We start from the raw sequence: 12,235 nt of genomic DNA, 5'->3' as shown, positions 1-12,235 counted from the left end.
GATCAGTGGGGTGGGCCCAAGAGGTCAGGTTCGGAGAAAGGCAGGCAGGTATGGGGGTGCATGCAGGGGGCAGGTGCACACGGAGCGCCTGGTCCTTCTGTCTGTCCCATTACACCCAATGTCCTTGATGGTCCCCAGGAGAGTTTCAGTCAGTGCTTCATAGACCTTCAGGGTTCTGTAATCATATAGGCAGGTGTAGGGTGTTACCACTCTTGGATTTTTAGGGTCAAGGTCTACCAAAATTTATCTAGAGGGCAGGGAAAGGCCAGTCACCATAGAAAACTACAAATAAGAGCTGAACTATCTTTCCTTCTAAAATGATAAGCACTTTCTCTGTACTTGTTTCTCTGCAAACCTATGGTCACCAACCGGGCTGTCCTACCTTGTCCTTAGCCTCTGATGGTCAGAGGTATTCTAGGGAGGGTACAGATATCTAGAGCTGTTCTGTGTACATAATATACATACATACTCTAGTATTCTCCAGCAATTCTATGGGAAGGAACTATTATTTTCTCTTAGAATCTGAAGCCCAGAGATGTGTATACCCAGGGACATATAACTAGTAAGTTGCATGTGTGCTTGTATATATGTAGATTTATACACAACACACACATAAACATCCACATAGTGGTCTGAGGGAAAAAACAATTCTGCAGCCACTAAATGTTTAGTAAATATTTATGGCACTCCTGTGTGTCAGGCACCGTACCAATTATGGGGGGCCCAGTGTCTAATCAACTGGTCCTGCCCTCTTCCAGCTTACGACTGGAAGAGTGGTTATGCCAACACACTGTGTACCATCAGTACAGGGCTGCCAGTGTGAAACTAGGTGCGATAGTGTATGAAGGAGGTTAGTGGGCATGACATGGGGATCCAGGAAGGATAAGCCAGAGATCTTCTGTATTGAAGGGGAAGAAAGACAGTCAAGGCAGAGAGGGATGGAAGGACGGGATAGCATTTGTGTGCTTGACCCTGATGGATGCGTTATCTTTTCAGTTGCCTTTAAATGCATAAACACAATCCTAATAGTTCTATCAGTTGACTGGTACATTGTAGGACCTCAATATTAGATATTTATTGAACACACGGAAACAAAGGTAAATGAATTTTATTAGTAGACATAGATAGGATACGCAAACAGTATAACAATGGGGTCTCGCTTGGCGACTAGAAAGCACTGAGAGTTGTTGCCTTAAAAAGCAGCTTATACAGACATAGATATCCAGAGGGAATGTGTTGCTGAGGAAGTAGATTTAGAGTACTTCTCTAGAGACTTTCTCTTGGACTCTATCTTTCAGTCCAAGCACACTGTGGCAGTCACGTGACTCTCTTAAGTTATGACTGGCACTAAACATGGGTATGGGTTGGATCATTAGATCAAAATTCAGGGTGATCCTATGGAAGAGCACTGGGTGAGGGGGTAGAGGTAAGTGACTGTCCTTTCTGAATGGTTCAACACTACCTAGCTGGAACACGATTGACGGTGAAATGGAGAGCATCGCTTTCTGTAGCAGTCGGAGACTAGGGTTGTTCCAGGTATGTCCTAAGTGAGTGTTTGAGGCCAGGAGTTCTAATGTTCGTTTGAAATCTTTGGGGGAGCTACTAAGCTTTCACAACTGCTACAGTTGAAAACTTGATTGTGTTGGGATAACAGGTTAATAATGGTTCACAACAAACGATTTCTGCTATTTACCACTTAGTACTGTGAAATAAGCTTTGGTAGATTCGAATTCGCCTTTCATTGGATCCTCTGACATTTTATAAAAATCTAGCAGCATTATAAATAATGTTTCTGCATAATTTTCCCACTGTACTAACATAAACCCAGACCACAGCAGATAATATGTATTTATTGAGAGAATATCAGAAAAAACAGTCCATAATTATTTGAAATTTTGACTTTTTTGTGAATGAATCAATATTAAATATGATATTCTTAAGAATGAATGGTCCCAGATGGATTTTGGTCCTAAATTTTTCTCATGACAATTAGTTTGTTTTTATTTTTTATTTTAAAACAAAAGAAAACAAACAAACAAACAAACAAAATGAGATCTCACTGGGTTGCTCTGGCCTTGAACTCCTGGGCTCAATGATCCTCCTGCTCCAAGTTGTGAGAACTATGGGGCCCTGGCTTTCACATGACAATTAGTAAAAAGAATCCAACCAAAAAGTTTCTCTTAGGAAACGCTGAAGAAGGCTAGAGCTTAGTTTCTACATGCAAGGCACGATGCTGATGCTTCACACTATCTCATTTAATCCTCACCACCACCCTAGGAACTTGGTATAATAAGTATTACCATTTTGTAGATGGAACGAATGAGGGCCAAAGAAGTTTTGTAATGGCCTCATCTTGGATGTTAGCCCAGAACTATGCTGAGTTCGTGCATTTGGCCAGTGGCTTCTCTCTATGTTGTTAACATCAGAGGGTGTTTCTGGCATTAGCCTGGTGGTCTTGTGGATGCAGGGGATGGGAGCCTCATACACTACCCACTCCACCTTTGCATGAGGCTTAAGGTTGGGACCAGAAAATGACCATCAACTCCTTAGCACAGACAGCTGGGTCCTACCAGCTTCCCCCAAAGCTATAATTGAAAGTGATGTCAAAGGGATTTTACTTTATTTATCTTCTGAAGCCTAGAATAAAGTCACTACTCCTGGGCTTCTAAGACCTCCAAGAATGAGTGAATGGGTAGAATTTGCAAGGGGTGGGAGTAGGAGTGGGCAGCAAGAGTCTCTTTTGCCAGCAGCTGCTGCCAGCTTTAAAAATATTCCTTGTCCACAGGTGGGATCCCTCTTCACTCACACTGACCAGCAGAGGAAGAAATGGAGCCAGCAGGACTCAGCAGGGGCTGGAAGGATAAGGAAGAGGGGTTGAATTCACCAGGGAATTTATAGAGCTGAGTGAAGTGTGGGCCTCCTGGAGGTTTATCTTGAGCAGCCACTCAGCAGCAGTGTCTGCTTAACCTTTCTGTGATATTTTGTTATTGGTATTGTTGGTTCTCTGCCTCACTGTACTCATCAGCAAAATGCAGATAAAGATAAGAGATCATAACTTATAGGGTTGTTGTGTGTACAGTGCATTAATATACTTCATAGATATAAGTAGATAAATTTTTTTTGCTTAAACTGTTTCATCGGTACATTTTAGGTATACAACATGTTTACATTTATCATTGGGTGCTTGTACCTGCTGTACATGATGTATCTTGGTTCTTATTTTTACCCCATTTCCTGTGTGCCTGATAAATGTTAATATATTATTCATTGCCTAGTTAAGTGCACAATAAATGTGAGCTTTTGTTGTTCATACTATTAAGATTTTTAAAAATATATGGACCGCTTCACGAATTTACGTGCCATCCTTGCACAGGGGCCATGCTAATCTTCTCTGTATCCTTCTAATTTTAGTATATGTGCTGCCAAAGAGAGCACCACTACTAAGATTTTTGGAGTTTAAAGAAAATGGAGTTTAAAGAGCATTTCTCCCTGCATGGTAAGTGCCAGAAGAGTGAAATGTGTTAAGTGGGAGGAGCTACAGGATTTCTAGATTTGATTAAAAAACAAAACAAAACAAAACAAAATGTCACACCCCAAATGAACTGAGTTAAATTTTAATTTCAGCAACAAATCTATCTCCTATGAATTGTTATTGATCTGCAATACAAATTTAACTCTTGTTGTATTTTATCTGGTCATTTTCATGGGGACGAGGGGAGGAAAGGAGGGGAAATGAAATCCCTTGTTATAGTTGGAGAAAAAATGACCCCCCTTCTTGTGTTAGGCTTTGAGACAGTTGAAATCCAGATAGGAAGGCTGTCTGCAATGCCTTTCTCCAATAGCTGAGACTAGGCCACCATCTCCGTACATGATTCCACCCTATGAAACTGGAGCCTGTGTTTGCCAATTCTGAAGCTACCCTGTCTCTCACCCCTTCCCTCCCCAAAACACACAGACTCACAAACACAGAGGCACGGAGAGGAGAGGTTAAGGGGGAGAGGAGGTGGGCAAGGATTATAGTTTTATCATAATAGCATCTGCAAAGATTCTTGTAGGCTAGGTATCATTTGGAGCATGTCTGTGGCTCAGGGCCAGGCCTGGGTAGGGGTGGCGAGCACCAGCTGTCCAGGGAAGGAGTGGTCCCTGGAGAGAGGGGCTTTGCCAGGTGCAGGAGGTTGGGGAGAAGGGGGAGAGGGGGCTCTCCTCCCCTTCTCAGGGTCCCTTGCCCCACTCAATATTTTGGGGGTATTTTTGGTTAAACTGTTTCTTTTCAAGCATCCTATAGTAAAAAGTTCTTTCAACCAAATTATTAGCATTGCTGGGACTTGGGTGCACCTGTGTCTGAGAGGCTGAGGGCTCTCCTGGGGCAGGCCAGCTTGCAGGGCTGGAGACAGAGCTCTGCCTTTTTGAGGAGCTTTTTCCTCTCGGTAGCCACCTTATCCTATCTGTGCCCCAGGCTTGGTCTAAACCAATTCAGATCAGAAAATAGGAAGAGAATATTTTGTTCCTTGAGACCATGATTTATCCTGGCTCTCCATGTTCACAGCAGAATTCTCTGTCACGTTATGCAAATCTGCAGGCACTGAGAGCTGCGCTGATGTAGGTCTCTGGTTTCATGGATATTTTCTTTTATCTCTCTGCATCTCACATTTCATTAGCGAAGAACAAAGAAGTCAGAGTGGATTATTTAAGAGACCCCTATCTAGAGGTATAAAGGGGTGTTTTAAGTATAACTAGAAAGCCATAAGGAAAATATTGATAAATGTATATCCATAAACATTGGACTTTGCATGTCCTAAAATGTGATAAAATCATGCACAAAGGAAGTACGTGTTACAAATATCCTTTATATAAAGAGCTCTTACAAATCAATAGCAAAGGGAAGCATATACAATGAATGAAGGAATTTAAATGATAAATAAACCTGCATGGAAAAAGTTCAGCCTGATAGGTAATAAAAGAAACTCAAATTGAATTAACAATGAAGTATTACTTTTGTGTCTAAAAATGACCCCAAAAATTATTTTTTAAAAAAGGTGGAGGGGGTGAAGGGTGCACAGGTAATGGGGAAAAAAATAAGAACCAAGATACATCAAGTACAGGTCCAAGCACCCAATGATAAATGTAAACCTAGTGTATACCTAAAATGTACCAATAAAAGAATTTAAAAGAAAAAAAAAGATAATACCAAGTTGCAAGAATATGAAAGAACTGGGATTTTTCAAGCACTGTAAATTACAGTGTTAAAATGCATAACCCTTTGGAAGGGTAATGAGAAAACACACATCAAGAAGCAAAAATGGGGCCAGGGATTTAGTGCAGTGGCAGGGCACTTGCCTCATGAGCTCAAGGTCCTGAGTTCAATCCCCTGTACAAAAAAAAAAAAAATGCAAAAATATCTACCCTTTGAACCAGTCACTCTATCTAGAAACCTTTCTGAAAAAGTGATTGATGTTTTATATCAAGATTTAGCCATGAGGTTGTTCATCACAACAGGCTTGTCATGAGAAAACACTTGAAATTTATGTTTAACAATAGTTTTTATGAGTTATAGTGCATTAATTAGTATAATACTATGTAATCATAAATGCATACTGTAGAACAGTGTTTTTTAAGCCTTTTTCAACAGAATTCCCTTGGGTGGGATTTTGAGTTTGAGGTCTCCCATTCACAATGGTTACTTTTCTGTTTTGCATACTCGGTTTCCAGTGCAATAATGAACTTGAACACAGGGTTCCTAGTTAAAAATATGAAACCAATCTAAAACCACTCTTGGAGGTGGACATTTAGTGCATTGCTAGATATCTTCTGTTTATACCTCTAGATCCACTCCTACTGTCTTGCCTCTGCTCTTTGTCTGGGAAGCTGTCCTTGTGGGCTATACACATAGATTCCTTCTCTGCCTCCACCTGGGTCCAGCTAATCCCCAGCACAGCACTGGTGAGGGAGGAAGAAAAGAAAGAAATTGATTTTTCTGGTTCTACCACTGTGAGCACATCAAGAACTAATGTCCTTCAAGCAAAAAGTTCTTTAAGCTGCCAATCTAGGTGACTCTTCTCCCAGGTTTCCACAGCCACTTCTTGTCCTTCCTTTAGGCCAAAGTAGCAACAGTTCAGGTACCTCTTTTGTTTCTGGTGCCTCTTCACCTTCGGTAGCCATAGAATTTATCATCACCCTTCACAGTCAGAGGATTACAAAATAATTAATTTTAAGATATTTATGACAAAAATCGACTTTTTTGTATCAACTTATAAAATAGCTCTTTTCAGAACTGTTTTCAAATGTAAAGTTCTTCTTGAAAAAACCAAAGTAACATGATGAAAAAGGGAGGGACAAGAAAAAAAGTGGAAATAGAAGAAAAAATGGAAACAAAGCTTTTGTGCACAGGGAGGAGAGGAGGCTTGAGGGGGGTAAAGGGATAAAATTTATTAAAAAATGATAAAAGCTTATTTAAATTGATTATTTGATTTACAAAGATTTGATATGCAGAATGATAGCTATTCTTTTTTTTTTTTTTAATGGTGCCAAAAGTTTATTTGAAAAGTGAGGGGTGAATGGGTATGGGAGAAACCAGCACTGCAGCGTGAACTTGGGCTGAAAAAAAGCAGACAAAAGCAAAATAAAAGTACATGCCATGTCTGAGAAACCTGGTGCTGGCTGTTGTGGGAATTTAGGACAGCGGCTCCTTGGGGCATCCAGTACACATCTTGCTAGAGCTCTCCAGAAGTTCCTCATATGGGCTTCTGGCATTGTCGTGGAATTTTGTAACTGAGAAGTCCTGCTCGTGTTTTCAGCCACCTTTGCCATGCCCCACTTTCTATATTTTTTTTTTCTTAAATTCTTTTATTGGTACATTGTAGGTATACAACACATTTACATTTCTCTTTGGGAATTGTACCTTTACATGATGCATTTTGGTTCGTTTTTTTTTCCCCATTCCTAGCCCTCCCGTCACCCCCCTACCCCCACCCTTGCCTCTATACAAAGACTTTATTTCAATTTTTTCCATTTCTCATCATTTTTCCTTTCTCTTCTTTCCTTTCCCCTGCCCCTCCCACTACCACTACCCTTTGGACCTTTTCTTCTTATTTTGCATTTTCGATTATTCATTCTAATCATTGGTACATTTTAGGTATACAATATAATGACATTCATCATTGGAAATTTGCACCTTTACATAACCTCTCTTGGTTCTTATTTTTCACCCTTGCCCAGCCCTCCCTTCAACCCTCCATTCCTCCCTATTTACAAAGATTTTGTTCCTATTTTTCCACTTTCTCATATTAATCCCATTCCCTTCTTTCCTTTCCCCTGCCCCTCCCACTTCCTTCCCCTTTGCCCCTTTTCTTCCTATTTCACATTACTTATTATACATTTTAGTCCTTATTTACACTTTCAGTTTCTCACACCAGAGAAACTATTCAGTATTTATACATGTGTGTCCTATTTATTTCACTTAAGAGTATCGCCTCAATGTGCATCCACTTAGCTATAAAAGTCTCTAATTTCTCATTTTTTATGGCTGAGTAGTACTCCATTTTATAAAAAAAACCCCCACATTTGCTTTATCCAGTCTCCAGTTGATGGGCATTTGGGCTGTTTCCAAGTTTTAGCTATCACAAACTGTGCTGCTATGAACATGGGTACACATATATCGCTGTGGTATGATTCTTTTAATTCTTTGGGGAAGATCCCCAGCAGTGGAATAGTGGGGTCAAATGGGACTTCCAGTCCTAGTTCTTTGAGGTATCTCCATACTGATTTCCACAGTGCTTGCACCAGTCTACACTCCCACCAGCAGTGGAGCAGGGTTCCTCTTTCCCCACAGCCCCACCAGCATTTGTTATTGGTTGATTTCATGATAGCAGCCATTCTTTCTGGAGTGAAGTGGAATCTCAGCGTTGTTTCATTTGCATCTCTCGAATAACCAATGATGTTGAACATTTTTTCATGTATTTATTTGCTATTTCTACTTCTTTGTCTGAGAAATGTCTGTTCATTTCAGATGCCCATTTTCAGATTGGGTCTTTAAATTTGGGAGGTCTGATCTTTTTAAGTTCTTTATAGATTCGAGATAGTAGACCTTTGTCTGAGGAAGAGCAGGAGAAGATTTTTTCCCACATTGTGGATTGTCTCTTCACACTGCTGGTGGTTGCTCTTGCTGTGCAGAAGCTTTTTAATAAGAAGAGATCCCACTTGTTGATTGTTTGTGCTAGTTCATGGGCAACTGAGGTTTTGTTCATAAAAATCTTTTCCTACATCGATGTCTTCAAGGGTTCTACCTAACCTCTGTTCCAACTGGTTCACAGTTTCTATTTTAATATTTAGATCTTTAATCCATTTTGATTTTAGTTTAGTGCATGGGGAGAGATACAGGTCTAGTTTTAATCTTTGGCAAGTTGAAGACCAATTTTTCCAGCACCATTTATTAAAGAGGCTATCTTTCCGCCAGTGAGGGTGTTTGGCTCCTTTGTCGAAGATGAGATGGCTGAGTGTGTCTGGCATTGTTTCTGCATCTTCTAATCTGTTCCACTGGTCCTCAGGTCTGTTTCTTTGCCAGTACCATGCTGTTTTTATCACAGTAGCTTTGTAGTACAGTTGCAGGTTGGGGATTGTGATACCCCCTGCCATGTCTCTGTTACCTAGAATTGCTTTTGCTATTCTGGGTCTCTTCTTGTTCCAAATGAATTTTTGGATTGTTTTCTCAAGGTCTATGAAGCATGCTGCTGGAATCTCAATTGGAATTGCATTAAATCTATATAGCAGTTTTGGAAGTATGGCCATTTTCACTATATTAATCCTTCCTACCCAGGAGCAGGGGATGTCTGTCCATTTTCTGATATCATCTTCAATCTCTCTTTTCAGAGTGCCATAGTTTTCAGAGAAGAGGTCTTTGATTTCTTTTGTTAGGATGATTCCTAGGTATTTCAGTTTTTTGGATGCTATTGTGAAAGGAATTATTTGCTCTATTTCTCTCTCAGTGAGTCTGTCATTGGTCTGGAGGAAAGCTATTGATTTTTGTGTGTTGACCTTGTAACCAGCTACTTGACTGAATTTGGTTATTAAGTCTAGAAGACTTTTGGTGGAGTTCTTGGGGTCTTCTATATAGAGTATCATGTCATCTGGAAATAATGACAATTTGACTTCTTCATTACCTATCTTTATTCCTTTTATTTCTTTCTCTTGTCTAATTGCCCTGGCTAATGTTTCCAGAACTATATTGAACAAGAGTGGTGACAGTGGACATCTTTGTCTTGTTCCTGATTTTAGTGTGAGAGATTTCAGTTTTAGACCATTTAGTATGATATTGGTTGTTGGCTTTTCATAGATGGCTTCTATCAGTTTGAGGTAGAGACCATCTATTGCAATTTTTTGTAGGGTTTTTATCATAAATGCATGTTGGATTTTGTCAAATGCTTTTTCTGCATCTATGGAGATAATCATATGGTTTTTGTCCTTGGCTCTATTGATACAGTGTATTACATTGATTGATTTGCCTATGTTGAACCATCCCTGCATCCCTGGGATGAATCCCACTTGATCAGGGTGTATGATCTTCTTGATGATCTTCTGGATTCTGTTTGCCAGTATCTTATTAAGGATTTTTGCATCTATGTTCATTAGTGAGATTGGCCTATAGTTCTGTTTTTTGGTTGGGTCTTTCTCTGCTTTGGGGATCAAGGTGATGCTTGCTTCCAGGAATGAATTTGGGAGTATTGTTTCCCTTTCAATTTCATTGAAGAGTTTAAACAGTAGTGGCAGCAGTTCCTCTCTAAATGTCTCACAGAATTCAGCAATGAAGCCATCAGGGCCCAGGCTTTTCTTAGTTGATAAATTTTTAATTACATTTCCAATTTCATTGTTGATATTGGGTTGTTCAGAATTTTTAGGTCTTCTTCGTTCAACTTTGGTAATTCATATATATCTAGGAATCTGTCCATTTCTTCTGTGTTTTCCATGTTATTGGCGTATAGGTTCTGGAAGTAGGTATTGATGATCCTTTGGATTTCTGCTGGGTCTGTTGTCATTTCACCCTTTTCATTCCTAATTGGATGGATTTGGGCCTTTTCTTTCCTTTTTCTGACAAGGTTGGCTAAACGTTTGTCAATTTTGTTGATTCTTTCAAAGAACCAACTCTTGGCTTCCTTGATTTTTTGTATTGTTCTCTTAGTCTCCATTGCATTGATTTCTGCTCTGATCTTTATAATTTCCTCCCTTGTATGACCTTTGGGGTTGTGCTGCTCTTCTTTTTCTAGAAGCTTGAGGTTCAGCATCAGGTTGTTTAATTGGGCTCGTTCTGTTTTCCTAATATGCATATTCACCGCTATGAATTTCCCTCTTAAGACTGCTTTCATTGTGTCCCATAGATTCCGATATGTTGTATTGTCATTGTCATTTAATCGAAGGAACTGTCTGATTTCTTCTTTAATTTCCTCTGTGACCCATTGGTTATTCAGAAGTGTGTTGTTCAATTTCCATGTGTTTATGAAATTTTTTGAGTTTCTTTTGCTATGGATCTCCAATTTCATTGCTCTATGGTCTGATAATATACAGGAGATAACTTCAATTCCTTTGCACTTACTTAAACATGTTCTATGTGTGAGTATGTGGTCTATTTTGGAGAATGACCCATGTGCAGCTGAGAAGAATATGTATTTTGAATTTTTGGGTGGAAGACTCTGTAAACATCTGTTAAGTTCATTTGTTCAAGAGTTCCATTGAGTTCTAGTATTTCATTACTTATTTTTAGTCTAGTTGATCTATCTATTTGTGACAGTGGGGTGTTGAGGTCCCCCACTACAATTGTATTAGTGTATATATGACTTTTCATGTCCGTTAGTATTTGTTTTATATAGTTGGGTGCACTAGTGTTTGGTCCATAGATATTTATGATTGTTATCTCTTCCTCTTGGATTGTTCCCTTTACAAGGATGTAGTGTCCTTCTTTGTCTCTCTTAATCAGTGTTGGTTTGAAATCTACTTGATCTGCCAAGAGGATAGCTACTCTTGCTTTTTTTCGGGTTCCCATCACATGGAGTATTGCTTTCCACACTTTAACTTTCAGTCTATGAGTTTCCTGTTTAATTAAGTGTGTTTCTTGTATGCAGTGATAGCTATTCTTGATACACAATCATATATTTTCATTTCCCTTTTAATGTCACTAATATTTTTTATGTATAAAAGGTTTTTTATAATCTCCTCTTATTTTAAAATTTTCAATAAAATTTTCCATAATTTTAGTTAAAGTTGTGCTTTATGACTAATACATTTGACACTGACACCGTCAAATAATTTTTATGTAAACTATGATATTTTCAGTTGTTTTAATACTATAACATTATAATAATATTGTAATATTAGTATATTATATTTTGACCTGGTTAAATTATGCTGTACAGGATATTCCTAATTGTAATTGTTTTATAGTGTATAAATATTTCAGACCAAATATATTTCAAGCTATTGTCTTAACTCCTAATCAGATGTCCTGTCTTCAAGAAATATTTTTATAGGTGAAAACTTGTTAAATAAATTATGTTTAACTATTTTTTTAATGTCTAACTAAACTAAAATGCTGTAAAGTTATAGTCCTTCTCAATACCATTTCACTTTTGTATAGATTGCAAATTTATGCAGTGAAAAATGGGAATTTCATCTAAAGATATTTTCCATGTTAATATTTTGTGCTCAGTGATAGATTTTCAAAATTCTTTACATATTTTTGGTATTCATTGTTTAATTTTCTGTTCTCCCTTTACTTTTGCCTTCCCGCTTGCTTTTGTAAGGCCAATGATATCCTGTTTTCAAGCTTTGTCTTGCCTAAAATTTGTTAAAGTCTTCAAAAGTTGAAGATTTTGGGAAACATTACTTGCTAAAATTTTTATTAAATACTTTAATTGATTTGAACAAAACACAATTAAAATGTAGAAGGCTTATTTAGAAAAGGTTCACTGCAATTTTAAGACATTTAGATTAATTTGGAACATAATTTTTCATAGTTTCAAACATTTCTAAACTCTAACTGATGATAGCAAAACAAGAGAAAGTGCTAAACAATCAACAAGTGGGATCTCTTCTTATTAAAAAGCTTCTGCACAGCAAGAGAAACCCCCAACAGTGTGAAGAGACAACCTACAATGTGGGAAAAAATTTTCACCAGCTGTCCTTCAGGCAAAGGTCTACTATCTAGAATCTATAAGGAACTTAAAAAATTCAGACCTCCCAAATTTAAAGA

General features: G+C 38.4%; 1 protein-coding gene and 1 non-coding gene across 51 annotated transcripts in view; one reads left to right on the top strand and one right to left on the bottom strand.

The window, feature by feature from the left end:
• LOC101715682 (uncharacterized) overlaps positions 1-12,235 on the top strand; it is a 348,006-nt gene that overhangs the window by 246,667 nt on the left and 89,104 nt on the right. For 44 of the 50 annotated variants that reach the window (XR_015449165.1, XR_015449164.1, XR_015449163.1 and 41 more), the window contains one exon: positions 3,412-3,496. Coding sequence is in view for 1 of the 50 variants with exons in the window: in XM_087206135.1 (XP_087062261.1) it covers positions 3,412-3,460 (49 nt within the window). In the remaining 49 variants the exon portion in view is untranslated. The other 6 variants (XM_087206138.1, XM_087206128.1, XM_087206129.1 and 3 more) reach the window with 1 other exon arrangement.
• Positions 3,329-3,435, bottom strand: LOC147829336 (U6 spliceosomal RNA). Its single transcript, XR_015449264.1, has one exon. It is a non-coding gene; the product is annotated as a U6 spliceosomal RNA (small nuclear RNA).

The sequence above is a fragment of the Heterocephalus glaber genome, unplaced genomic scaffold (assembly GCF_053883595.1).
Source record: "Heterocephalus glaber isolate CG9 unplaced genomic scaffold, H.glaber_assembly_v1.0 deba00000621, whole genome shotgun sequence".
NCBI classification, from domain to species: domain Eukaryota; kingdom Metazoa; phylum Chordata; class Mammalia; order Rodentia; family Bathyergidae; genus Heterocephalus; species Heterocephalus glaber.
This window is presented reverse-complemented; position numbering and strand designations above follow the sequence as displayed.